The 26,861-nt window shown below is 43.8% G+C and overlaps 1 protein-coding gene across 2 annotated transcripts in view; it reads right to left on the reverse strand.

The window, feature by feature from the left end:
• CEP250 (centrosomal protein 250) overlaps positions 1–26,861 on the reverse strand; it is a 46,718-nt gene that overhangs the window by 3,784 nt on the left and 16,073 nt on the right. For both annotated transcript variants that reach the window (XM_027867129.1, XM_027867128.1), the window contains exons 11-28: positions 26,210–26,388; positions 25,734–25,916; positions 24,949–25,093; positions 24,552–24,698; positions 24,190–24,420; positions 22,893–23,086; positions 21,889–22,016; positions 21,534–21,703; positions 20,016–20,195; positions 19,505–19,639; positions 19,047–19,190; positions 18,344–18,468; positions 10,203–10,341; positions 6,752–7,100; positions 6,156–6,268; positions 4,670–4,790; positions 4,056–4,177; positions 354–2,858 (exon numbers count right to left, since the gene is read on the reverse strand). In XM_027867129.1, coding sequence (XP_027722930.1) covers positions 354–2,858; positions 4,056–4,177; positions 4,670–4,790; positions 6,156–6,268; positions 6,752–7,100; positions 10,203–10,341; positions 18,344–18,468; positions 19,047–19,190; positions 19,505–19,639; positions 20,016–20,195; positions 21,534–21,703; positions 21,889–22,016; positions 22,893–23,086; positions 24,190–24,420; positions 24,552–24,698; positions 24,949–25,093; positions 25,734–25,916; positions 26,210–26,388 — 5,310 coding nt within the window. The remainder of the gene's footprint in view (positions 1–353; positions 2,859–4,055; positions 4,178–4,669; positions 4,791–6,155; positions 6,269–6,751; positions 7,101–10,202; positions 10,342–18,343; positions 18,469–19,046; positions 19,191–19,504; positions 19,640–20,015; positions 20,196–21,533; positions 21,704–21,888; positions 22,017–22,892; positions 23,087–24,189; positions 24,421–24,551; positions 24,699–24,948; positions 25,094–25,733; positions 25,917–26,209; positions 26,389–26,861) is intronic.

Genomic DNA, 26,861 nt, shown 5'->3' on the forward strand with positions numbered 1-26,861 from the left:
GACTCAGGCATGAGTCACAAGATGCTTTCTTAGAAGAAAGCATGGCATTAGGGATTTGGTCCCTCTTGCCAAATTTAGGGTTTTGGTTTTTTTTTTAAACTTCTGATAGGAATCTGGCTTTTCTCTGAGGCATACTAAATACCTGACAGCATGGTGTGAGCTAGCTCTCGAGGAGAAGGGGGCCAGCTTCTCTTGGCTAGACATGTTGAAGCGTCAATGCTTTCCTGAGTTCCTGACCCTAGATCTCATTAGCCCCAGAATGCCAGGTGACAGCAGGAAGCAAATGATCCCTGAGCTAGTTCTGTGGGACCCTTCAGTCTGTTTTGGCCACCCTTTCCCATCCAGTAACTGACCTGAAGCTGCAGGTGTTCTGTGTTTTGCTCCATTGCCTTGGCCTGTAAGAACAGGGCTGCTTCGTGCAGGTTACAGATGCTGGCCTCACTCTCAGCCAGAGAACGTGCCAAGGCTTGGGCTTTCTCTCGCCATTCGATTTCCCGGGCCTCTGTTTGCCTCAGGGCATTCTTTACTCGCTCAAGCTCCTCCTGAAGCTTGGTCTCCTCCATGGACACAGGTGATATCTCACGCAGGGACATTTTCATCATCCCCATCTCACAGGCTTCTTCCTCTTCCTCCTCCACTTTCTCTGGGCTATGGCTTTCATTGTAAGACTCCTGCCCCTGCCTCTGGAAGACCTTTTGCAGCTGCAGGACCTCTCTGTCCTTCCTAGACAGGGACAGCTGGAGATGCCTGAGATTCTCTTTCAAGACCTTGCTTTCTTCTTCTTCTTCTCCTTTGCCTAGCTGGCCCAGGGCTGCCTCTCGCTGCTGCCCCTTTTCCTTGAAATGCCTCAGCTCTCGGTCCCTCTGTGCTAGGGCCAGCTGCAGCTGCTGGGCCATCTCTTGGTGCTGCAGCTGCTGCTGCCCAATCTCATTCTCTCGCTCCCTCAGGGCCTCCTCCAGGTGCCGGGCCTGCATCTGACAAGAGTCCAGGGCTGCCTGCAGAGCAGCTGCACTGACTTCCAAGCGCTGGCTTAGTTCTGCCTGCTGGAGGAGCTCCTGGTCTTTTTCCCGAAGGGAAGCCTGTGCTGCTCTGAGGGCCTCCTGGAGGGCCTGGACCTGGCCTGCTGCAGCCTCTTCCCACTGCCTGGCCTCTGCCTTCTGCTCATGTCCCTGCTCTGTACACTGCTGTCGCAGGGCCTCCAGAACCTTCTCTTGTTCCTGAAACTCAGCCCTGAGATCTCCCAGCAGCTCTTCCAAAGCTCGGACCTGCAGCTCTGCAACTGTCTGTTGTTGCTGCACCTTCCAGTTCTGTTCCTTGTGAGCCTCAACTGCCTGCTCGCGCTCCTCCAAAGCTGCCTTGGCCTGCTCCAGGGATGCTTGCAGAGTGCTCGCCCGCTGTTCCTGGCTCTCCTGCTGCTTCTGCACCTTCTGCTGGAGGGATTCCAGGTCTCCCTCTCTGGCACGCAAGGCCTCCTGCACTCTCTCCAGCTGGTCCTGCAGAGCCCTTTCCCTGGACTCCCCTCTTTCCCGTGCTTTCTCAATATGCTGTTGCTGAATCTCCAACTCTTGATCTTTCTGAGTTAAGAGTAGTGTCATTTCCCCAATCTTTCTCCGAAGGCCCTGCAATTGCTCTTCCCGCTGTTCTCCATACTGCTGGAACACCTGGATCCTCTCCCGCTGGTACTCCACCTCCTTCTCCTTGTCCCTCAGGATCAGCTTCATGTGCTCCAGGCTGCTGCGCTGGGCCTTGGCTTGCCCCTTTTCTTCCTCTTCTCGCTCTATCATGAGCTGTCTCTGAGACTCAATTTCCCTGTCTTTTTCCCTCAAGGCCAATTTCATCTGTTCAAGGTCTTCCTTTAATAATTTGTTCTGCAACATTCTTTGATCTTCCAGGGCCAATATTTTCTCTTCTTGTAGTACCAACTCCTGGCCTCTCCTCTCTAGGTCCCAAGTAAGTTGATCCTTTTGTTTCTTGAGCTCCGCCATTTGGTCTCTGTGAGATTTCATCTCCTGACTTCTCTCCTCAAGATCTGCTGTTAGGAGAGCACTGTGGTTTTCCAACTCTTTAATCCGTTTGCTCTGTGACTGCATTTCCTGACTCCTCTCCTCCAAGTCCAAAGTTAGATGGGTCAGAGTAGTCCTCTGCATTGCTCTTTGGTGCTCCAGGTCCTCAATCTTCTTTTTCTGAGATTCTATTTCTTGATGATTCTCTTTAACTTTTAAAGCCAGATGTTCTAGAGTGACCAACTGGTTTTCCAGATCTTGAATCTGTTCTCTCTGGGACTCTATCACTTGCATTTTCTTCTGTAAATCCAGAGCCTGATGGTCCAGGATGTTTCCCTGAGTTTCTTGCTTCTTCTCAAACTCTTCAATCTGCTCTCTCAGTGATCTTATCTGCCTCTCTTTCTCCTCCATGGCCATAGGCAGATGTTCTAGCACAGCTTTCTGTTTCTCTAGCTCTTGGATCTGTTCTTGCTGGGATTCCAGGTTCAGAGACAGATGTTCTTGCATCACTTTTTGTGCTTCTTTCTGCTCTTCCAGCTCTTGAATTGTTCCCAGCAGGGCTTCTAGATCCTTCTCTTTCTTAGAAAGCGAGCTGGTCAAAAGATCAAGATTCTCCTGCAGGACCTTCCCTTGGGCCACCTTCTGTTCATCCCATCTCTTCAGGGCCTCTGCTCTCTCCCGCTCGCTCTCTGCTTCCTCAGTCTTCTGTCGAAGGGCTGAGCGAATTGTTCTCAGTTCTTCTTCCAGGGCTTCTATGGCACTAGCTTGTGCCTTAGCGGCTGCAGCTGATATCTGAAGGTGTTCCACCTCCGATACCAAATTTTCCTTAGCTGTCCACAACATTTCTCGTTCATTCTGAAAACAGAAACAGAACCATCTTAAAAACTGGACTACCTGCTGCCACTATCCGCTTCGAAGGGTAAGGCTGGAGCAAATTATTCCCAGTTTACAAAGAAGGTGACTGAGATATAGAAGACTTAGGTCTGAAGTCATACTGCTTTATAGGTGACGTCTGGACTAGAATCCAGCAGCAGAATCCTTGGGCTCAAAGGAATTTCAAGAAGAAAAGCCTCCTGTCTCTGGGCATATCAGCTTTCCAGACTTCTAATTCAGTGCTCTTTTCACATAATTCTGCCATCGTGAAATTCTGGGACACTAGTGTTTTAAAAATAATGCTGCTTCCATCCCAAGGGCCCTGAGGAAAACGGCCAATGTAGGCCATTATATCCTTTGCCAGTTAACATTCACTATTGCTTGAAGCTTCACCTCTGGAATTTCATCTCTGTAATTCTTATTAGGTTAGAATAAGGCGGCACAAAGTCTTAGGGGAACAACTGGGAAATTAGGGCCAAATCCTTAGCCCTCTAAAATTATCCATATAAAATTGAGAGATGATTCATGTATTTTGCCTGAACAATGAAAATCATAAAAGACAGGGCCCCAAATTCTCCTGTGTAACAGGTTCTGTCTCATCCAATTTCCATTTCCTACGAAGTCACAAAATTAGTATCCTTCTAAATCAAAGGACAAATATACATTAAAATTAACTGTACAAAAAAGAAGAGAACGGGGTCTGCCATATGTTTGCCACATATGCTGGGGTAGTACCTAAAGAGGTCAACAATACAGAAGGAAATGAGGGAGACAGACTCCAAAAAGGGATGGGGAATGGAAGTGAATGTTTGAAGTACAGCTAACATTGAGGAGCAGCCTTTGCACCATACTTTATATTTCACAATGCCCAAACAAAATTCTCACTCAGAGAATTTGGGGAAGTTAAGGAAAGAATTGAAGAGAAATAAAATCCTTAATCCAGAGCAAACAACTTAATGAGGATTCTTCAAGGCCCTGCTAGCAATTCTTAGGACAAAACACAGGCAATAAGACATAAGGGAAAGAGCAGTGAGAGGTCAGAATTAAATTTGGAGCAGGTTATGGTCTTGGGCTCTGGGCTGCTGGGGAACCAGGGCCCTTGGCTCCTTGGGGACCATTGCACCAGTTTAGAAGGGAACTTTTAGAGCAACCTTGGGTCTGAGGCAAGAATCATTTCACCTGGGCTTCTACCCTTTGCTGCTCAGCACTCTTCAGGCTGCTTTGCAGGGAGGCCACTCTCTCCTGAAGTGCAACCAATTCTGTCTCCAAGGAGCTCTGCTCCCCTTCCCATTTCAATTTCTCTGTGGGAAGAGAGGAAGGGGATGTAGAGAGAACAAATAGCAAGGGGAAGCATGGAGAAAAGGATGAGGAGAAAGTTAGAAGGGAAAAAAGAGAAAAGAAAGATTACATGATTTTTACAAAGCTAAAAATTTGGCAACTGTTTGGGCTCTGGGTATATCTCCACTCTCATATCTGTGTTCTCCTTACCAGGCCCTGGCACTGCCTCAAGCTACAACTGTTTCAACACTGTTCTCAACCAAGTTGGTTGCTGCTCCAGTATAGTCAACCTGTGCAACAGGGAACCATTGTGTCTGGTGTGCCCAACTTTCAAACATGCTGCCCAGAGCAACACTGTCCCTGATGCATGGACATACTGCAAAGGGAACAGATAAGAAGCCTCCTTGGCCTAGAGTCTATCCTCCCAAGGCATATATCCCTACCTTTCTTGCTACTAGCTATCAACCTTCCCCTAGTGTTATTCACTCCAGGGTGAACCAGGCCTCCCACCTTACCTTTCTGATTCTGGGACAGCAGTCTCTGGAGTTCCTCAACTTTGGCAAAAAACTGGTTCCGTTCAGCTTCAGCTTGGGATAGACACTGTTCCAGCTTTTCAACCTGACACTTCATATCATCCTATGGGAGGAAATAGGAAAAGCAGTTTTGGTTCACACAAAGTAGTCTGACTGGGATGAAGCAGGGGGAAGAGGAATTGAAGTTTGAAAAAATGGCAACCTCCATATTAGGGTGGTACCAGGTGTGTATGCTTCATCTGTTCAATTATATCCAATTTCCTGGAGAAAAGCCAGAGACTATGTCTTTTACTTTTTATTAGGTCCACAATGCCCATCACAGAGCTTTCTACAAGTCAGTTTCCACCAGAAGTACCTTGGGAAGTGATAGACAGGATCATCACTGTCAAATAACAACTAGGAAAAGAATAGGATGAATTGGCTAGCATCGTTCAGTGTACTGCTTTTCTGAGGTCAGCTTGGTTCTTTTCAAATTCCAGAGGTTCAAGGGGCAGTTAAGTGGCGCAGTGGATAGAGCACCGGCCCTGAAGTCAGGAGTACCTGAGTTCAAATCTGGCCTCAGACCAAACACTTGACACTTACTAGCTGTGTGGTCCTGGGCAAGTCACTTAACCCCAATTGCCTAAAAAACAAAACAAAACAAAACAAATTCCAGAGGTTCAAGCTGAGAACCAGATCATCCAGTAGTTCTGGTCTAGCCCTAAGGTTGTTTCTGTCCTCCTTACCCTTGAGATTTTTTTCTGTCTGTCCAAGGTACAGCTCAAGTCTCTTTTCCTCCAGGAAGCCTTCACTAATCACTCTAACTTACAGAGTGTATTCTAGTATTCTTTACCTGTGTCACATACTGGCTATCATGTACTACCCTGTGACAGCTCCTGTACCATTGTCTACTACTGTTAAATACTTGTAAAGATATTTTACTTTTGGTTGTGTATATCTTGTCTCCTTAATCAAAGTCAAGGCTCTGGAGAATGGGAACCATGCTTTACCCTTCTTAGTTTCTCCCATAGTGCCTAACATGGAGGGGTCAAATACAGAATCACAGCATTATACAATGTTAAGAGCTGGAAGGAACTAACTAATTTCATCTCCTCATTTTATGGATATGGAAATAATCGAAGATATTCAATAAGTATTTCTGATTGGTTGGAAACCTAATTGGAGGGACTTAGCGATATACCTTAGTCTGAAGCCCTGGCAACATCATGGGCTTAAAAGATGACAATCTTAACATCTAGGAAGCTCTGGAATCAGTTTAGTCTTTCTGGGATCTTGAAACCAAACTGATCCAGTCTTGGCCAACTTGCCATGAAAGGGACTAAATTCCTGTGAATTTCTGAAATGATCTCAAGAATGTGATATTAGACTGTTACAATTGCCTCCCTCTCCTGCATCAGATAAGACAGAATCGATAGAAGAGAGAAGGTAAGACAGTAGAGACTCCAAAATAAGAAATAAGGCCACACACCCGAGCATGATGAGCCCTCCAGAGGTCTCGCTGAAGCTTATGAAGGGCAGATGCCACACCCTCAGTAGTTAGGGCAATCTGGCTTTTAAGGAAATTCTCTGCATTCTCTTGCTCTGAAAAAAATGAGAAAAAAGGGATAGGTGTATAATCTGCACACACACACACACACACACACACACACATTTTTTTTTTTGGTGAAGCAATTGGGGTTAAGTGACTTGTACAGGGTCACACAGCTACTAAGTATCAAGTCTGATATGAGACTGGATTTGAACTCAGGTCCTCCCGACTCCAGGGCCGGTGCTCTATCCACTGCGTCACCTAGCTGCCCCTGTGTATTATCTTCAGAAATGGATATCTTATATGAAAGGAAGAAACTAAAGTTCAGTCAGAGACCCCTCCTGATATTTCTACCTGCTCTCCCTTTGGCTTAGACTTAAAAGCTCCCTTCTCAAACTCCTATTCCTCTTCCAACAGTCTGTTTTCTATCACAGAAATTGAATTCCCTTTCTTTCTCATGGGCCCACCCCTGTCTCTGCATTGAGCCCCATGCTGATCCTTGGACAAAATGATCAGTTCTCGAGCAGCTGACTCACCTGGCCCCAAGGCTTTGGGGCTCCAGGGAAGGGGAGAGGCATCTCCAGCACCATTCAGCTCTAGCTTGCTCTCAACAGCTGTTCCAAAGGTTTGCTGTAGGATGGAGTAGAGATTGGCTAGCTGTGCCTGTGCCTGACGTCCATGTTGCTGCTCTAAAACCAGAGCCCCTACTTGGCTTTCCATACTGCACAGCTGTAGCTGCAGCTGGGCTGCCTTGGCCTCTTGTGTCCACAGTGAGGCTCTCAACTGCTGCTCTGTCTTCTTTGATGCTTCCAATTTCTCCAAAAGTGTTTCTCGATCCAGAAGCAAAGCTTCCTTTTTCTGCACTTCTTCTTCCAGAAACTGTACCTGATGGGGAAGGAACACACTCAATGGAGGAAGAAAAGAGAAGAGAGAACATCTCTAGAGGCAGCTAGATGGTGCAGAGTACAGAGCACTGGGCCTGGAGTCTGGAAGGCCTGAGTTCAAATATAGTATCAAATATCCCAGGCAAGTCACTTAATGTTTGCCTCAGTTTCCTCAACTATAAAATGGGGATAATAACAGCACCTACTTCCCTGGATGGTTGTGAGAATCAAATGAGATAATATTAGTAAAGTGCTTAGCACAGTGCCTGGCACATAGTAGGTACTATATGAATACTTCTTCCCTTCCTCCATCTTGGAGGAGAGACCTATGATGATACAATGACAGAAAGAACAGATAATACACTGGATGATAGAATCAGGATCCAAAAAGATCATAATAGGGTGGTGCAGTGAGCCAATTAAAGTAACATTTAGTGAAGATAAATATAGGCTTATATTTTAGTTTAAATAATCAACTTCACAAAAGCATGGATACAAAGCAGTTTATCTGAAAAAGATGTGAAAGTGTTCATGGACTACAAACAACACGGTGGGCAAAAACACTAATGTGATACTAAGTTGTATTAAGACACTCGGAAGTCACTAGTCTCAGGACTAGAGAGGTGAGAGAACGTACATTGTTCCCTGGTCAAACTACTTCTACAGTATTGTGTTATTTTCTGTATGCCATATTTCAGGAAGAGCCTTTCTAAGCAGGAGAGTATGCTTAAGTGGGTGACTAGGACTGTGAAGGATCATTCCATAAAGACCCTGGCGAATGAAGTAGGGACATTTTGCCTGAAGAAGAGAAGACATGAAGAAGACCTGACAGCTGTTTTTATTTGAAGGGCCGCCAGGACAGAACTGAGATTAGACTTGGTATACTTGGTCCCAAAGGAAAGAATAAGCAACAATGAGTGGAAGTTGCCAGGGAGGCAGAGCCAAGGGTCAAGGGAGAATTTCTTTACATGAATTAGAGCCATTCAAAAGTTCAATGAGTTGCCTCAGCAGGTAGTAAGGGTCCTGTTCACTAAAAGTTTTCAAGTAAAGACTGGATGACCCCTGGCAAAGTATGTTAGAGGAGTGAGGAAACGGGCACAGACAGAGGCACAGATATGGAGAGCTGAGACACCAAGACAGTCAGAGAAAGGCAGAGACAAATGAAGCAGAAAAAAAGGAAATCCAGAAAAAGAGAGACTGAGAAGCAGAGATAGGAGCTACAGGCTGGACTAGGCAACCTCTAAGTTAACTTTAATTCTGAGATTTGGGATTCTACACCATAAGAGGCAAAAATAGAAACAGAGAAACACAAGTACAGAGGCTGAGGAAAACAAGAGAAGCTGCTCAAGTCTCCTCCAAACCTGCCGTTCTCTGTTACAGAGGGCATTTGTACTCAGGTGTAGACTGGACTGAATGGCCTCTGAGGGCTCTTCCAACTCTGAGATCCTGTGATGGCCCAGGCTTCTACATGCTTCTAGATGTTCAAGACAAAAAATCTCAGCTACATTCTCCACAAAAGAGAGGCACACTGGACTAAGAAACAGGAGACTTGGGTCCTACCTCTGACTCTGCCATAAACTAGCCATATGACCACAGATGTTACTTTCCCTTTCTCAGCCTCAGTTTTCTCATCTGTGAAATGAAGGACTGACTAGATGATCTATAAGGTCTCTTTCACTTCTAATGAGTTGATGACTCTAAGACTCAAGAAATATGAGGAGAAACAAATTTGGCAAAGCTGATAAAAGAGAAATAGTTTACATTGGATAGGCTGGGGGAAGACAAGCATTTTAAGTCACTGTTGGAGTGTGAACCAGGCCAATCATGCTGGGAAACAATTTGAAATTATGTGAGAAACTGTCTCAATTCATCGACCCAGAGACCCTGGGCATAAATCCGAAGGAAGTCAAAGACAGAAAAAAAAAAGGTTCCATATATACCAAAATATTCATAGCAACAATTACTCTAGTAGCAAAAAAACTAGAAACAAAGTGGGTGCCCACTGATTGAGAATTGGCTGAACAAACTATGGTATATGAATTCAGTAGAATATTATTTTGCCACAAGAAATGATAAACAAAGAATTAAGAGAAACAAGGAAAGATTTTTACAAAGTGATAACAAAAGTAGCTAGGTGGCAGTGCATGGGCTGGAGTCAGGAAGCCCTGAGTTTGAATCCTGCCTCATTTAATCTCTTAAGGCTCATTTCCTCATTTATAAAAATGGAAAAAATAATAGTATCTACTACTTCCCAGGGTCATTGTGAGGAACAAACCTTAAAGCATTATATAAACGTTAGCTATTATTACAGAGTGAGATAAGCTGAACCAGGAAAATAATACATATAATTACAACACCGTAAAAGAAAAGAATACTAAAACAAGGTTGTAAGTGGTGTTTTGGTAATGGCCAATCTTGTTCTCTGAGATAAAAGAAGGAAATGAATTTCCCTATTTTCATTGTAAAGATGAGACACTGCTAATGCAGCATGTTGCACACACTGCCATATGTGCTTATCATGTCATTTAGTTTTCAAGTACTTTTTACTGTTGTAAGGGAAAGCTTACTTAGTTGTGTGTGTTCGGGCAGGCATATTCAGAAATAACCATAATGTAAAAACAAAAGACATCAATGGGGCAACTAGGTGACCCAGTGGATAGAGCACCAGCCCTGGAGTCAGGAGGACACGAGTTCAAATCTGGCCACATAACACTTATTAGCTGTGTGACCCTGGTCAAGTCACTTAACCCTATTGTCTAGCAAAAAACAAAAATAAATATATAATAAAGTTAGGGGCAGCTAGGTGGTACAGTGGCTAGAGCTCCAGCCTTGGAGTCAAGAGGACCTGAGTTCAAATCTGTCCTCAGACACTTGACACCTACTAGCTGTGTGACCCTGGGCAAGTCACTTAATCCCACTGCCTAGCAACAACAACAACAAAAAGACATCAATAAAGATTTATAAAAGAAAACTTTAAAAAATACAAAGAGGGCCATTGCACTCATGGAGAGGGATTTGACCTATAAATCTTCCTAGAGAGCAGAGGCTAAGAAGGCCTCCACCATGGGAGTTAAGAGGAAGGGTACAAGAGGCACTAAGGTACCTGGGCACTCAGCTGCTCCTGTTCTCCCTGGGCCTTTTTCACATCCTGGCGTAGGGATTTCAGCTCAAGCTGCTGGACTGAATCAGCCTCCTGTAAGATGAAGAGTCTTTGTTCCTTCTCTGCTAGTGACTGAACCAGGCTGCAAAGAAAAGGAAGATGGAACTGAGACCAGAGTTACCTGTTCCTCTGCCTCGCGGGTCATGTCCACTGAACACTACAAATCTAACAAAACAATGGCTAACGTGTTGATCTAGCAAAGAAAAGACACGGGGAATATAAAAATGGTCCAATCTCAAGGAAGCGGCTTTAATTCTAGGTCAATCCTCAAAGGGGGAGGTGAGTAATGTGGACCTAAAGCCAAACGAGAATGATTTCCCTTGGCTATTATTATTTGTTTTCCAGGTCAAAACTCTTTGACCTCTGACTCTCCTTTAACTCCTGAAGCCAATCAAGTCATATAATCAGAGCAATCTTTCCTTCTTATTTCCACGACTACCACTCTCTACCCACGAACTCCTTGTTGGCTTCCTTTCTAATTTCCCCAAACTACCCTAAATACTACCACTAGATTAATCTTCCTAAATTCTGTTATTCCTTTGCTAAAAAATTTATGATAGCTCTCCACTGCTTACCACATCTAGTTCAAATTCTTCTTCTTGGTCTTCAGGGCCCTCATAATCCAGACCTACCCTACATATCTAACACCAAACAAACTATTATGCTGATCTAGTCAGGTTCCATGATAAGCAGGCTCATTCCTGTTGCCTAGTCTTTGTTCGTATTGATCCTACTTCCTTGAATACTTTACTCTATCCACTGGACCACTCTAGACAGCTAGGTTAGAGAGACTTGAATTTGAATCTTGCTTCAGACACGTACTATCTGTGGGACCCTGAGCAAGTCACTTGGCCTCTGTCTGCCTCAGTATCTTCAACTGTAAAATGGGAATAATAATTAGCACCTACCTCATAGGGTTGTTGTAAGCATAAAATGAGATAGTATTTGTAAAGCACTTAGCACAGTGCCTGACACATAGTAGGTGCTTAATAAATACTTGTGTCCTTTACCTGATACTTATTTTTCTGGGTTTAATTCAAATTCCCACTCTCTCCATGAAGCTTTCCTTCACTACTCTAGCCTACTGTAATCTCTCCTTTCTTTGACTGAACCACATATTTTGTCTCTTGATTATATATTCTCTGGCATTGTTATCTATTCCAGTAGCATGGTACAGTGGAAAGCATGCTGGACTTGGGAGTCAGAGGTTCAAATTCTAGTTCTACTACCTGTTACCTGTGTGACCTGTGGCAAGTCAACTAACCTCTCAGGGCCTCAATTTCTCCATCTGTAAAGTAAGGGGTTGGTCAAGATCAAGGTGTCAAATTCACCAGCATCAAGCTGCCAGGCAGAACCAGATTAAAACATAATTGGGAAATGTTTAACAAAATAAATAAAAATATAATATGACACAAAAAGATATTGTTAATTTGTGGTGTTCTAAGTCAATATGTGGTTACAAGGATGCATTTCTATTTAAGTTTGACACCAGTGGACTAGATGACCTCTAAGTTTCCATTAAGGCCCAAAGCTATGATCCTATGATATCACATGTATGTAATTCTTAGTGTATCCTGTATGAGTCTTCAAAACCTATAATACAATCACAGTTTTCTGCATATATGTCACCCCCACCCCCACTCCGGCTCCATACTAGAGTACACTTCCTCATCTTCACCTTTCAGAATTTTTATCTTCTTTCAAGATGAGACTCCCTGATCCTTCCAGCTGAAAAATGTTCACTCTCTCCTCAAATTTTCTTTTCTAACTAGGATCTCTCCTTTGCCCCTGTCATACTCTACCCTTGTATTATACTTTCCAGGATACATTGCACACCCTCTCTCAGGCCCCAGCAAGTAGCATGTAAGCTCCTTAGTAGTTTTTATCTTTGTATCCCTTAGACCCTGGCATAATGCCTTGCTCATCTTAAGGTCTAAATATATGTCTGTTGAATAGCATTATTTTAAATATACTCAATGGTGGCAATTCTTCCTACCCTGAAGACAGATGGGATTTATGGAAGTGACCCAAAGTTATTTACACACAAGACTAGTACGTAAGTAGGTTGAGTGAGGAGGGAGCCAAGATGACAGAGTAAGAGCTAGTATTGTAGCTCTTTCAACACACCTCCTCCGTAACCACCTAGAAAATGCACCAAACCAAATTCTGATCAGGAAAGCCAAGAAAAAATTACTGTGAGTCAATTTTCTAGCCCAGGGCAGCTTAGCAAGATAGACAGAGAGGTCTATAGACACTGTGATTGGGGCTGGCCAGGAGAGCAGTGAGGTGGCAGAAGCAGCAGTAGGACTAAGAGCAGCCAGGGATGGAAAGGAAACCAAGACAGAGCACCAAGGCAAAAAGAGATCCCAGGGGACCTCTGAACTAGTGCTGGGAGCAGGAATGGGTGCCATCTGGCAGTTCTGTGACCCATTACCCAGTTCGAGGTTAGAGATCCAGGGTGGAAAGAAGTGGCTGTGACCTAGCTAAATCCTAGTAGAGTACTGAGCACAAAACAAATTCCAGAAACTCAGTTGTATGTCTCTAAGCCCAGGTGCAGAGTAGCCCCTCACATAAGCCTACAGCGGAAAAACAAGGGCAGAAGACCAAAACCAAAAGGGAGCCAGCAGTTCAGTCACTCTGAATCTGCAGAACCTCCCAGTGGTGACTGTGACTAAGTCTATCAGCAGTCTGTTGAAACTCAACTACAGACATGCCAATAGACCCAAATCTGGATCAGGAACTTGCAGAACTTGGACAAGGAGGGTTGTGAACAGACGTCTTCCTGGACCACACCACTTCAGAAACATTAAAAACTTGCAAGTCCCCAGATTCAGCAGAAGCAGAAGAAGCCAGCAGAAACTCAGGACAGACCACCCTACTGCAAAGTGAGCTGACACAAATACAATATCCAAAGTCAAAAAGTAAACTGGAAGAATGAGCAAACAAAAAAATCTGACTGTAAAGAACTACCACAGTGACAGTGAAACTCAACACACACACACACACACACACACACATACACTCACACACAGAGAAGATAATGAGTTGAAAACTTGACATTAAAACCTCCAAAAAAAAACCTCAACAACAAAACCAGATTGGACACAAGCCCATAAGAATTCCTTGAAGAGATAAAGAAATCTAAGAAGAGCAACAAAAAAAATTTAAAACCCAGATAAAATCAGCAGAAGAAAAAAATAGGGAAAAAATGAGAGCTATCCAAGAAAGTTATGGAAAGAGAATTAACAGTTTGGAAAATAAGTTACAAAAACCTCACTGAAGAAAGTAACTCCTAAAAATTAGAACTGGTCAGATGAAAGCTAATGACTCCATGAGACATCAACAAGTAATAAAACAAAGTCAAAAGACTGAAAAAATTAAATAGAATATGAAATATCTGACAGGAAAAACAAATGACCTGAAAATAGAACAAGGAGAGATAATTTAAGAGTCATTAGTTTATTTGAAAGTCATGAACAAAAAAAGAGCTTGGGCATTATATTTCAAGAAATGATAAAGAAAAACTGCCCAGATATTTTAGAACCAGAGGGCTTAGAGAAACCCTAAAATGAAAACTCCTAAGTATATTGTAGCCAAAATCCAAAACTCCCAGGTCAGGGTGAGAATACTACAAGCAGCTAGAAAGAAAGAATTCAAATACTACAGAGCCACAGTCAAGATCACACAACATTTAGTAGCTACCTGTATAAAGAAGCAAACGGATTGAGAGAGCAAAAAATAGTTTACCTGTGAGATTTATGGAGAACAGAAGAATTTATGACCAAACAAGAGATACAGAACATTAAGAAATGTAAAGTGGATAATTTTGATTACATTAAATTGAAAAATTTCTGCACAAAGCCAAAACAACCAAGATTAGAAGGGAAGCAGAAAATTGGGAAAGAATTTTTACAACTAGTGTCTCTGATAAGGACGTCATTTCTAAAACATAGAGAACTAAAGGCCTCACTTCTTTTTTTTTTTTTTTTAAAGGCAATTGGGGTTAAGTGACTTGCCCAGAGTCACACAGCTAGTAACTGTTATGTGTCTAAGGCTGGATTTAAACTCAGGTGCTCCTGACTTCAGGGCCAGTGCTCTATCCACTGTGTCACCTAGCTGCCCCCTCATTTCTAAAATATATAGAGAACTAAGTCAAATTTATAAGAATACAAGTCATTCCCCTATTGATAAATGGTCAAAGGATATGAACAGGCAGTTTTCAGGGGAAGAAATTAAAGTTATCTATGGTCATATGAAAAAATGCTCTAAATCACTATTGACTAGAGAAATGCAAATCAAAACAACTTTAAGGTACCACATCACCCCTATCAGATTGGCTAACATGACAAAACCGGAAAATGGTGAGTGTTGGAAAAGATATGGGAAAATTGGAACACTAATGCATTGTTGGTATAGTTGTGAAATGATCCAACCATTCTGAAGAGCAATTTAGAACTAAGCCCAAGGAGCTATAAAAATGTGAATACCTTTGACCCAGCAACAGCACTTCTAGGGCTGTATCCCAAAGAGATCATAAAAATGGGAAAAGGACCCACATGTACAAAAATACTTATAGCAGCTCTTTTTGTGGTGGTCAAGAATTGGAAATTGAGGGGATGCTCATCAATTGGGGAATGGCTGAACAAGTTGGGGTATGTGAATATAATGGGAATACTATTGTGCTATAAGAAATGATGAGCAAGAAGACTTCAGAAAAACCCGGAAAGACTTGTATGGACTGATGCTGAGTGAAGTGAGCAGAACCAGGAGAACATTGTATACAGTAATAGCCATGTTGCGTGATGACTAACTTTGATAGACTTAGCTCTTCTCAGCAATGCAAGGATCTAAGACATCTCCAAAGGTCTCATGATGGAAAATGCTATCTACATCCAAAGAAAGAACTAAGGAGTTTGAATGTAAATAGAAGCATACTATTTGCTCTTCTTTTTTTCTTGTTTTGTTTTGTTTCTTCTTTCTTGTGGCTCCTCCTATTGGTTCTAATTCTTCTTTACAACATGACTAATGTGAAAATGTTTAATGGGAATGTATATGTAGAGCCTATATCAGATTGCATGCCATTTTAGGGAGGCAGGCAGGCAGGGAGAGAGGGGGAGAAAATTTAAAACCCAAAAGCTTATGGAAGTGATTGCTGAAAACTAAAAATTAATTGATTAAAAAAAAGCAGTGAGATATGATATTTTTAGAATATGATATTATGGAAAGCAAAGGAGCTAGATTTGCAACCAAGAATAACCTATGTGCAAAATAAGTATAATCTTATAGGGGGAAAATGGACATTTAATGAAATAAGAACTTTCAAGCACTGATGATAAAAAGATCAGAGCTGAATAAAAAATTTGACAATCATACACAGGAAACAAGAGAGGCATAAAAAGGTAAATATGACTGAGAAATCACAAGGGACTAAACTAAGTTAAATTGATTATTTATATTATTATATGGGGAGATGATACATGTAATATCTTAGAACTTTATCAACACCAGGATCTTAGAAGGAGTGCAATTAGATAGTCTGGGTGTGATTCTACTATGTTGGGATGATATCAAAAGAAGAATGGGAGGGTGGGAAAACTACTGTCACAAAACTAGACAGATGAAAGATACACCCAAATCCCTTGCTTATTGACTCTTCTGTATCACCCTTCTTGCTTATAAAAGAGGATCTCAGAATTTCATTCTTCAGCTCTATCAGAGGGCACCTTCACCCCAACAACCTAATTCCATATAGCTCAGGGTTTTGTTTTTTTTTTAACCCAGGATCCACATGGTCCAGGGATAGATTTCAAGGAGGATTACAAACTTGGATGGGAAAAAATTACATCTTTATTTTCACTAGACCCTTTAGCATTTCCTTCGATTGTGAATATAGGTAACAAACTACAATAGCATTATCAGAACCCAACTTTGTTACCAACAGAAATAAAAACTATTTTCATATTACATTATATATATCAAAGTATCATTTATACTCATCACTACTTCAAAATTACTATAGTTACTAGACCTGTTGCTAGATTGCACTTGATTATAATCCTGCTGTCTACATACACTATTTTAAGGCAATTGGTTTCCTTTATAATCTTCTGTATTTTATTTTATGCATTTAAAACATTACTCTCAGAAGGAGTCCTTTGGCTTCACCAGATAGCCAAAGGAATCCAGGACACAAAGGTTAAGCAGCAGATTGTCACCTCCCCTCAGAGTATACAGTAAAACAAGAGACCAGGATCTGTATTTATGGTATGAGAAGTACTGAATAGGCCAGAAGCAAGGTGATTGCCAGTCTCTGGATGTCCAACACAGTTCTCAGTTTTATAAACTGAAAGAAAAGAAACAGAGGTCTAGGACTGGAAAAGCAAGAGCTACTGTCAGGCAGACCCAATAAGATAAGACATATGGAAAAGGTGAAGAACAGAGAGGGATCAAAGAACCTATAATTAAACCATGTGGCCCATGAAACCAACAAATAAGAAGTAAATTCCCAGAAAGGACTTTCTTCTCAGCTACTCCTTTCTATTTCCCCATCCCCACCTCCTCCTTTTTCATCTATCTAAATTGAATCTATCCTTTAAGACCTAGCTCAAGTTATCATTCATTCATTCAACATTTACTGAATCCTCTTATATACAGGCATTTGGGCTAAGTATTATGGATACAAAGAGATAAAGAGACTTAATTGGGAAATCAGAAACTCGGTATAAACTAATTGCCAAATGACTGGTACAGACCACTAGTACTATAGGAATTCATACTGGGAAGAGATCACTGAAGGCAGAGGTGAATAGTAAAGGTTTCACAGAGAGATTCATGGACTCAGGATTAGAAGGGACTATAGAATCCATTTGGTCCAGCTCTTACCTAAACAATTCATTCCCTCTACATCTGTCAGAAAATGCTTAACCAACCTCTTCCCTAGCACTTCTAAAGATGGGGAACTTAATGACTTTGCTCAGCCCATTCCATCTCCAGGTATCTCTTAATTGTTAGAAAATTCTCCCTTTTACTGAGCTGAAATCTCCCTCTGCTGCCATCTGGGAAACTTCCATTTATTGATCCTAACCCTGCCCTATGACATCCAACCGGTCAAATCTAATCCCTCTTCCACATGACAACATTAAGTACTTTATTCTTCAGGCTAAATATTCCCAGTTCCTTTGATTGATCATTTTATGACATGGTTTCTAAGCCTTACTCACCATCTTCATTGAGCCCTCCTCTGGAGTCCTTCTTCCTAAAATGTAGCTATACTAACTGGACGTACAATAATGCAGATGTAGTACAGTATGAAAGAACTACTTACTTTACCCTGAATACTACTTTTTGGGTCACTAACCTATATTTGTCCACCTCTGTTTCTTGGTGTATTAGAAAGACAATTGCTGGATTTAGGGTAAGAGGACTTGATTTTGAATCTTGCCACAATACTTACTATCTATCTTGGGCAAGTCAGGTTCCTTTTCTATAAAATGAAGGGACTGGGTTTTGTTCAGTTGTTTTTCAGTTGTGTCCAACTCTTTGTGGCCCCATTTGGGGTTTTCTTGGCAAAGATACTGGAGTGCTTTGCCATTTCCTTCTCCAGCTCATTTTACAGTTGGGGAAACAGAGACAGAGTAAAGGAACTTGCCCAGGGTTACACAACTAGTAAGTGTCTGAGGCTACATTTGAAATCAGAAAAATGAGTCTTCTTGACTCTAGACTCAGCACTCTATCCACTTCGACACCTAGTTGCCTAAAGCTGTCATAATCTATAGCCCACTTATTTCTAAATTGTGTGCCTGGCACATAGTAAAAGCTTAACGAATGGTTGTTGATTGGTTATTTACTAACATACGATACTCTTATTTCAGCAATTAGATAAGCTCTGAGGGCAGGGACTGTGGCTCTCATATCTCTTGTAACCCTGACATGACACCCTCACAGCACCTAGCATAGTTACACCTCGGCCAGTAACAGGTTGTTAACCTGTTGGTTGGTCGGTTGATGATCTGACTAGCCTTATGATATGCATGGTAGCTAGATGTCTCCCTGTAAAGTATGGCTGGATGGCTCTAGCTGCCTACCTGGCTTTTTCCTGCTCCAGTACACGAGTACACTCTTGGGCTTCTTGTAGCTGCTGTTGAGCCTCGTGTTCTGCCAGCCTACATGAGTCTTCACTAGTGACTAGCTGGGCCTTCAAGTCTTGCACCTGGAAAAGCAAAAGCATGAGGCGCCAGAGGGTTGAGAGGAGCAATTGCTCAAGGTCTTGGGGGCTTGAAGGTTCTTCAGTTCTGTTGCTGTTATTTGGTCTATTACAAATACTCATGTAGTTTCTAGGAAAGTCAATGACTTTCTACCAGTTCCTCTCCCTCATCTCTGGCAACTACTACATGGTTTTTACTTAGGCATCTGTGTCTTCTGCTTCACACACTGTCGGGGAAGGAGGAGGGAGAATCTCTGCTGCTTCAAAGTCACACAGCAGGCAAATAATCTTAGGTGAATATAACTAAATCCACAGGGAAAGGTTATGAGCAAAGAGCAGGGGCCAGAGGAAGGGGCTTCCTACTGAGGAAAGGAAACTCCCCTCAATAAATGTGGGTGAAACATGTTCCAGCCTAGAGTACCCTTAATCCCCAAGAACTTCTGATAGGAAGACGAGCAGACGATGCTCACTTGAACCTGCACTTCCTCTACTTTAAAAAGAAAACCACACACCACAAAGAGCAGTTTAGGAAAGCAGCTTTACATTTCTCCCACAATGCCTTGGGGGGCAGGGCTTTAGATGACCTGGTTCTGTAGGCTCTCTCTTTGCTGCAACAGGATGTTCGTCTCTTCCTGAAGGGTGGCAAGGTCATCTTGGTGCTTTCTTCTTGTCTCCTTCAGAGCCTTCTGGGCCTCCTGCAGCTGGACCCAAAGGCTCTCCATATTCTCCTGTGAAGGAGAAAAGACAAGATAAGTGAGAAGCAGTGACTTAGCTCATTTGTCTACAGGGGCTTAAGCTCTCAATCTTGTTCCAAATGTCTCATGGTCTATGTGCCCTTTCAATTTGAGTAGACAACTTTTAATTCCTCCATCGTAACCACTTCTTCTTCACCTAAGAGAGCCCTCTAACCCATTTTTCTTTTCATCTCTTCAGTGAGTTTTAATGGTTATCCCAGGCTCTCCACCTCATATCTTCTTTCTGCTTAGCTCCCAGAACTGCTGGCAGTTTTCATTCCCATCATGCATAAGGCCAGGCTCCCTACCTGTTCCTTTAACTTCTGGGTCTTCATGTCCTGCCTGAGTCGCTCTAGTTGCTGGCCAGCATCAGCTAATTCATTCTGGGTCTTCAAGAGTGTCTCCAGTAGTGACATCCTTTCCTCTTCTATCTCTAGCTGCATCTGCACACAGAGACAAGGGAGATGTACATTAGAACAGAGGCGCTCAACAGGATTTCCATACTCACCACCCTTGTAGCCAGTAGGCCATAGTTGCTACAAGACCATCTGGCTTAATTAGCTGGCACTGAGAACAGAGTTCAAGACTGAAAGTCAGGAAATGTCTTAACTTATCTGACAATCAGAACCAGGAAGTCCTGAAAGTACTGTGTGTTTGCAGTAATAACTCAAGGAAGATATATTAATTCTTCCAGAGCATCAATTCACCACCATAGCTGTGACCAATTCACTGCATAGGACAAATTTATCAGAGAGGAAGAATGGGCCAACGTTGGAGGTAATACTGAATCAAAGAGGTATTCTTAGACTTATTCCCTACCTGACGTCTGTTGCTCTCAGCCTGGGCATGATCCTCTATCCTCTGTGCCCAGGCAGCTTTGGACTCTTCCTGTAGCTCCCTTAGCTTCTTCTCACAGGTCTTCTCCAGGTCCACTTTCTCCTTTTCCATTTGTTCTAATATGGCCTCCAATTCCTGCCTGTGCTTAACGTGGTCCATCTCCTGGCCACATGGAAGAAACTGCATCAGCACAGATGGGCAAAGCAAGGCAGCAAATTCTAGCTCCCTAATGTCACTTATTGGTCCCAGTGAGAGAAAAGAACTCCAGGAAAGCCAGAGATTGGTCTTTCTAGAATTCAGGCCCAGTCTAACCAGGATGTTACACTTGGGCAGGAGCAGCACCAGTTCTTTCTGGGATATCTACCAACCTAAAAGACCAAACCTAAACCTGACACCCCAGGGTGTCAGGACTGTCAAAGCCTTAGAAAACTTGCAATCACTTAATGCCTCCACATGACTTCCTCTGGGCACACTCTCCATCTACCTATGCCAGAGCTATGCTGGCCTCCACAGGTAGCTTCCTCAGCTTCTCACAGTTCCCCGTCCTATATATTCCCATGCTTCTTCTAATTCTTGCTTGTGCTGGGAGTACTCTGTCTCCCAGATTCATGGAAGAAACTATGCAGAAGTTGTAGTTACAATATGCAAGGACAAATCACATTCACCCCAAAAATAATAATGACAATGATAACAATTATCATTAACATTTATATCATACATTTCAGCAGCCTAAGAACGGTAGAGCTAATTTCAGATGGGCTAACAAAAGGAGCCTTAGAACCTAGAATAGTGGGATGGATAATGAAGAATTTAGGATCAAGAAAGATAGCTATGGTAGAGGATCAAGATGCACAAGAAAACAATCCCCTCCTGCTACACACCAGGGACCTCACTGGTCCTGTCCTTAAAGGTCAGTGTGATTATCTGAATAATGAGAGAAGGGAAAAAGGGGAGATACTAAGCCTCTCTGCATCCCAATCATGACCTCTGATATTCAGCCTGAGCAGAGTATAGAGATCTTACTAGTCAAAGCCTGGAGAACTGAGAGGGATGAGGGGAGTAGGTGTGGCTAGTTCTGAGGTTAACAGAAACCTATTTACATTTATTTTTCGAGGCAGTAGTGGTGGTGGTGATTTGGTGTTATGTGTAAATCTCTGCTGGAGAACTTGGCTCTAGGAATATGTTGTCAAATGAGAACATTTCCCACTACCCTTACTCTGGCCCTGGGCTCTGACAAGCGACTCCACATAAGTACCCAAAAGACACAGTTCCGTTTCCATGAAGGGATGGATTCTCTTCCTCTATCTATTAACAGCCTAACTCCTAGTTAATCCAAATCCCAGGGGTTCCTTCTCCTAACTTACCTTAATTGTCCACAAAGCTAGACAGAGGATTCCATTTCTTTGGCTAGGATAGGCATCTCTCCTAAGGGGACCTCATGGGGGCACTCTTGTTAGTCCGGACCAGGGCTTGTACTCCCCGGCCTGTCAGTCGCCTTACCCTCTTCTCCTGCAGCAGGCGTAGTTCTTCTTCATAGCTGGCCTGCTGCCTCTGCAAAGCTGCCTGACCCTCCTGCTCTATCTGGTCCCGATGTTTGGCCACCATGTCCCGCTCCTGCTCTGCCTGCTGTCGCTCTGCTTCTAGTTCCATCTGAAGGCACTTCACCTCCTCTGAAAAAGGGGGCTGAGCTTGTGCTCTGACCTCATGGGCAAGGCCCAGCCCTCCACAAGGGAATGTGATGGACCCTTCTCTGGGACTGAGACCTGCCCAGGAGCAGACCCCCAGCCACTCCCAGGGCCTTGATGCCTCTCAGCTTTGCTGAAAGGGAAGGGCCCCAGGCCAGCCTGGCCCTCACCTTGGATCACCTCCTTGGCTTGTGTGATTGTTTGAATCTGCACCACCAGCTGCTCCTTGGTAACTTCCATCAGAGAGCTCTGCTGCTGAGCCTCAAACAGGTTGGTTTCTAACAGTTCTTTGGCTGAGCTGTGAGATCCAGAGGTCAGGGAGGACTCTCTCTGTGGACCATGCCCACCATCCCCAGGCCCAGCAGCCCCTAGGAGCTCCCAAAGTGTCCTTAGTTTGGAATGAAGGCTACAAGCTCCAGCACACAGACTTGCCAACCAATTCTAAGCAAACAGAGGAAGGGCAGGGAACACCCAGCTCTGGGTTCCCGACTTATTCTTAACTTTCTTAGATAGGTGCAGTTGAGGTAGGAGAGACTTGGCAGCCCGCACAGCCAAACCCACCTCCATGTTCATGCTAATTTGTGTGGGTTAGAATTCAATCAGTAACATTTATCAGGCACCAACTAAGCACCAGTCATAGTGTTAAGCACTATGGTTGAACTGAATTGAATTGAAAGAGCTTAAATTCTACTGGGAGAGTCAAGTATAAGTACGTGTAAAATGTATACAAAATAAATATTCAGTCATATGGAGGATGGAGGTACTGATGGTTGGGAGGGGCAGGGCGAGATGAGGAGAGATCTGATGCAGAAGGCAGAGCTTGTTCTGAGTCTTGAAAGACACCAGTGGTTAGGAGGGAAGGGGGCAGCCAGTTCAAAGGCACAAGCATGGGAGATGAAGCATCATGTGTGAGAAACAAGAAGAAGGGCAATTTGACTAGACTCCGTAGAGTGGCTGAAAGGGAATAATGTATAATAAGCCTAAGAAGGTAGGTTGGAGGCTGGCTGTGAAGGTTTTTAAACTGTTAAGCAGAATTTGTATGATCCTAAAAGTAATAGGGAGCCACTGGGAGACAGGGTCAGACGTGGGCTTTTGGGATATCCTTTGGCAGCTATAAGAAGAATGGATTAGAGAGTGGGAACACCTGAGCTGACAATGTGACAAAGGTCCCAACCTGAGTTCCAGTAGCTGCTCAGAAAGATCCTGTCGGTCCCGCTCCAAGGACTTCAGGTGCACCTCCAGGGCAGCCTTGTCCCGGACCAGGGCCTCCTTCTCCTGGCTCAATCTTTCCCGCAGAAGCCCTTGCCGAGCTGTCTCCTGGTGCAGCTGCTCAAGCTCTGCAGTAGCTACCTCCAACTGGTGCCGTACCTAAGAAGAGTAAAAAAAGGAAATGAGGGTGAGAGGAGGAGCAGGGGAAGGGAATGAGGCAGAAGAGATCATTCCTTAAGCCACTTCCCACATTAGGATTCTTATAGCTTGGCCATGTGAGAGGCCACAGAACACTGGAAGGATTTGCTACCGAGTAGGGCCTTCAGGGTTCTGTGTGTTTGAGATGAGAACAGGTGAAATCAAGACAGGTAGGTTAATGTGATTATTTCCAGAAACAATGCTACAAGTATCTTAATGAATCCAGCTTGTCCATGATGATTTAATGGTGAAAAGCTATCTATGACTACTGATGGTGAAACTACTCTAGTCCCTTACAAAAGACTTCAGTCCCTTAGGATGATGCTAGTTATAAACTGATACTCGTAGTCTGGAAAATAGGAAGAGAAGAACCATAAAGTCATGTTTGCAAAATTAGGGGTTGGCCTTCTAAGGAGCTTAAAGGCAAGGAAGCAAAATGGTATACTTGAAATTAGGAGGCCAAGATTCACAGCTTTCCCCTCCCTCATACCCCTAGCCTCAGTTTCTTCATCCATGAAATAGACATAAAAATATTGGCACTACTTTTCTCAAGTAACTGCAGAAAGGAAATATCAGTTATTATGAAGCTAAGATTTCCAGAACTCAAAAGAGAAAAAAAGTGCAAAGTCAAACAAGAGTGCCTAAGTTTTCTCCCTGTGGCAGCTTTTATAATTGTTGTGAAGCTAAGGGGAAAATGAGAGCCGGAGAACTTCAAATAGCTGTTTTGATGGTGGAAACAAAGTTGGGGTTTTTTTTGTTTTGTTTTGTTTTTGAGGGTTAATGTGGTCAGGGGAGCCTTCAAGAAGGGTTGTAGTATTGAGATACTGGAGAACCACTGCACTAAGACCATAAGCTCATAGACTGAGGGCTGGGAGAAACCTTTGTCTAACCCCTTCATTTTAGAGATGTGAGACTGAACACCAGAGAGGATAAGTAACTCGTCTAAGGTAACACAGGTGCTAAATGGCAGTGCTGCAATGTGAATCCAGGCCCTTGACTCACGATCCAATACACCTTCCAATGAACCACCTGCCTTTGACTATTGGTCTGTGCTGTGTCCTCACCTCCTCCAATTTCTCCTGGGTTTCCGTCTTCTCTTCTCTCACCCTGCTGAGATGTTCCTGCAGCTCTGTCTCAGCATCCTTTGCTTTCTGTAGTTGCATCTCAAGGTGAGCCTTCTCCGTCCAGAGGGCCTCCTTTCTCCTTTCAGATTCATCCAGTTCCATCAGCACAGCACTCCTGGCCTTCTCTGCTGATTCTACTTTACCACAGACAGACTGGTTTTCCTGCTCTAACTGTAATCCCCCAAAGTTAAAGGTGTTAAGAGAGAGGGAGTGGGAGGCAAGAAATAGATGTCAGTAAAACACATAATGTGGTTTAGGGAGCAGATGCTGAGCTTGGAGGGAGTGGGATCCCACCAGCTCACCTGCAAGAGCTGTTGGTTCAGCCTCACTTTATCTAAGGCCAACGCTTCATTCAGTGCACTCAGCTTGACTGCTGTATCCCGAAGATCAGCTACTTCCACCTTGAGGGTGCTCTCTGCTCCTGTCAGCTCCGCAATTGACTGTTCTGCCTATAAACAAAAAGAGATGAAGATTTTCTCCTTTGCTGCCTTCCCAAACAGCTTAAATCTCCCACCCCAGCTTCCTTCTTTTCATACAGCTAAGCTGACTGTAGGATCCTCTTCCTGCTTAAATTCTGAGCAAGGCCCCTCTGAAGCGACCTTTCTGTTCTCTCCGAGTTAAAGGAGATGGGTCACATGCCCTCTCTCCAGAGACACATCTTTCTGCTCATCATGGCTGAGGGACAAGATTAGTCTATACCTTGGCCAGGGCTCTTGCCACCTCTGCTTTCTCTTGATTCAGCAGTTCCTCTTCCAAATGGCTCTTCTCTAGTGCCTCCTTCAGGGTGATCAACTCACTCAATGATGCAGACTGTCTGGCTTCCAGGCCCTTCAAAGTCTCCTGACTATAGGAAGAAGGGATGAGAGAGGGGATCCTCAATGAAATCCTCACGACCACACACACCTCAATGGACTGTCTCCTCAAAGTAAACATCTATGACAGTTATGTGTGCGCATATTCTCCCTCCTAGATTGTAAGATCCTTAATGGTAGGGACCTATACCAGGGAAACAGTTCCAGATTTAGAATCAGGGTCCAGGTCTGAATCCTGGCTTTGCCATTTACTATCTGTGATTGTGTCTTAGGCAAGTGACTTCACCCATCCAGGCCTGTTTCTTAGTGGAGTTTGGATTAGACAAACTCTAAGGTCCCTTTCTGGCTTTCAATCAATGACCCTACGATCCTATATGATCTTTTGGGGAAACTATTAAAATCTCTATTTAATATGAGCTTCATCAAAGTTTATTATTTGAACAAAATGCCAACTTTGACCTTCCAGCCCAGATTCCCCTTTCCTGCCTCCTTTTGGGGCACTTCCTCCCCCACAAAACAGTTACTTAATTAGACCTAATTTCAGACAGGCTTCTTATTGACTCATTCTCTAACACAGTGTATACTAGTGGACAGGAAAAGACAAAAGTGCAAAAGCCTGGAGGTGCATTTTAAGTCAGGTACCAAAGGGAAAGTAGATGTGGCAATACTCACAGGCAATCCCTCTCTCGAACAGCCTGCTGCAGCTGCTCCTCCTGCTCCACCTTCTCCCCCTGCGCCAAGTCCCCCTGCAGCTGAAGCTCTGTGTTGACTCTGCGGAGGCGCCAGGCCTCCTGTTCCAGGACCTCCAGCTGCTGTTGGAGCTCCTCCCTAGCCTTTTCCAGGTGCTCTCGATTCCTGGGAGGAGAACAGGAGTGACCACAGACTCTGGGACCAAAAGTCTTTACCTATGTCAGACATGAGCAGGTGCTTCCCCTGAATTTCCCACCTTTTTTCTGGGGCCAAAGATCTTCCTTAGACGAGAAGGGTTCAATGTAAGTACAATAGACAGCAATGAAGACATGAGGTTTCAAGAAAGTATCGTGCAGGATGGGAGAGACAAGTCCCAGAGCAAGGCTCTTCCCTTCTTCTCAAAAGGAGAAGCAGACAGGGGCAGAAAGGCTCAGTGACCAACCAGCCAGACTGCTTACCTGTTGAGAGAGTCCACCTCCCCCTGGAGGCCCTGGGTCTGTCCCGCCAGGACGTCCCGCTCCCCAGTAAGCTTCTGGAGTCGCTGCCTCAGGGCCTCGCCCTCTTCCTCCCACTGGGTATGCTGATGCTGCCAGAAGCTCACAGCCTCCTGACAGGTTGAAAGCTGCTGCCTTAGGCCCTGGCGGGAAGTGTAATAGGAACAAGGCAGCAGAGCAAATGGTGATCACGGGAGGGATGCAAGAGATTAACAGGTGGGGCTGGGTGTAATAAGCCAGGGCCAAATCAACCATAGAAATGAGGTGTCATTAAAACTGGGCTGCCACCATTTCTAAGGCAAGATCCTTTTTAAGTTTGAGAGTCAGGGAAGTAAGGAGGAAAGTCTGGGGACTTTATGATGGGATATGCAGGTAAAATAGTGGCAGGGAGATTTGGGGCTAGAGGAAGGGGACAGGAAACAGGGGCACTGAGACAAAGGTTCTGAGCTTGGGAATGGCTGAAATCCCTGAAGCCCTCCTCTACTAAAATCAAAACCCAGTTGCAATTCTCATACAGTGCTATGTGAGGGGGGCCTATGTCACTTTGCACAAGCATACTACTACTACTACTACTACTACTACTACTACTACTACTACTACTACTACTACTACTACT

Source organism: Vombatus ursinus, unplaced genomic scaffold (assembly GCF_900497805.2).
Source record: "Vombatus ursinus unplaced genomic scaffold, bare-nosed wombat genome assembly UNPS02014785.1, whole genome shotgun sequence".
NCBI classification, from domain to species: domain Eukaryota; kingdom Metazoa; phylum Chordata; class Mammalia; order Diprotodontia; family Vombatidae; genus Vombatus; species Vombatus ursinus.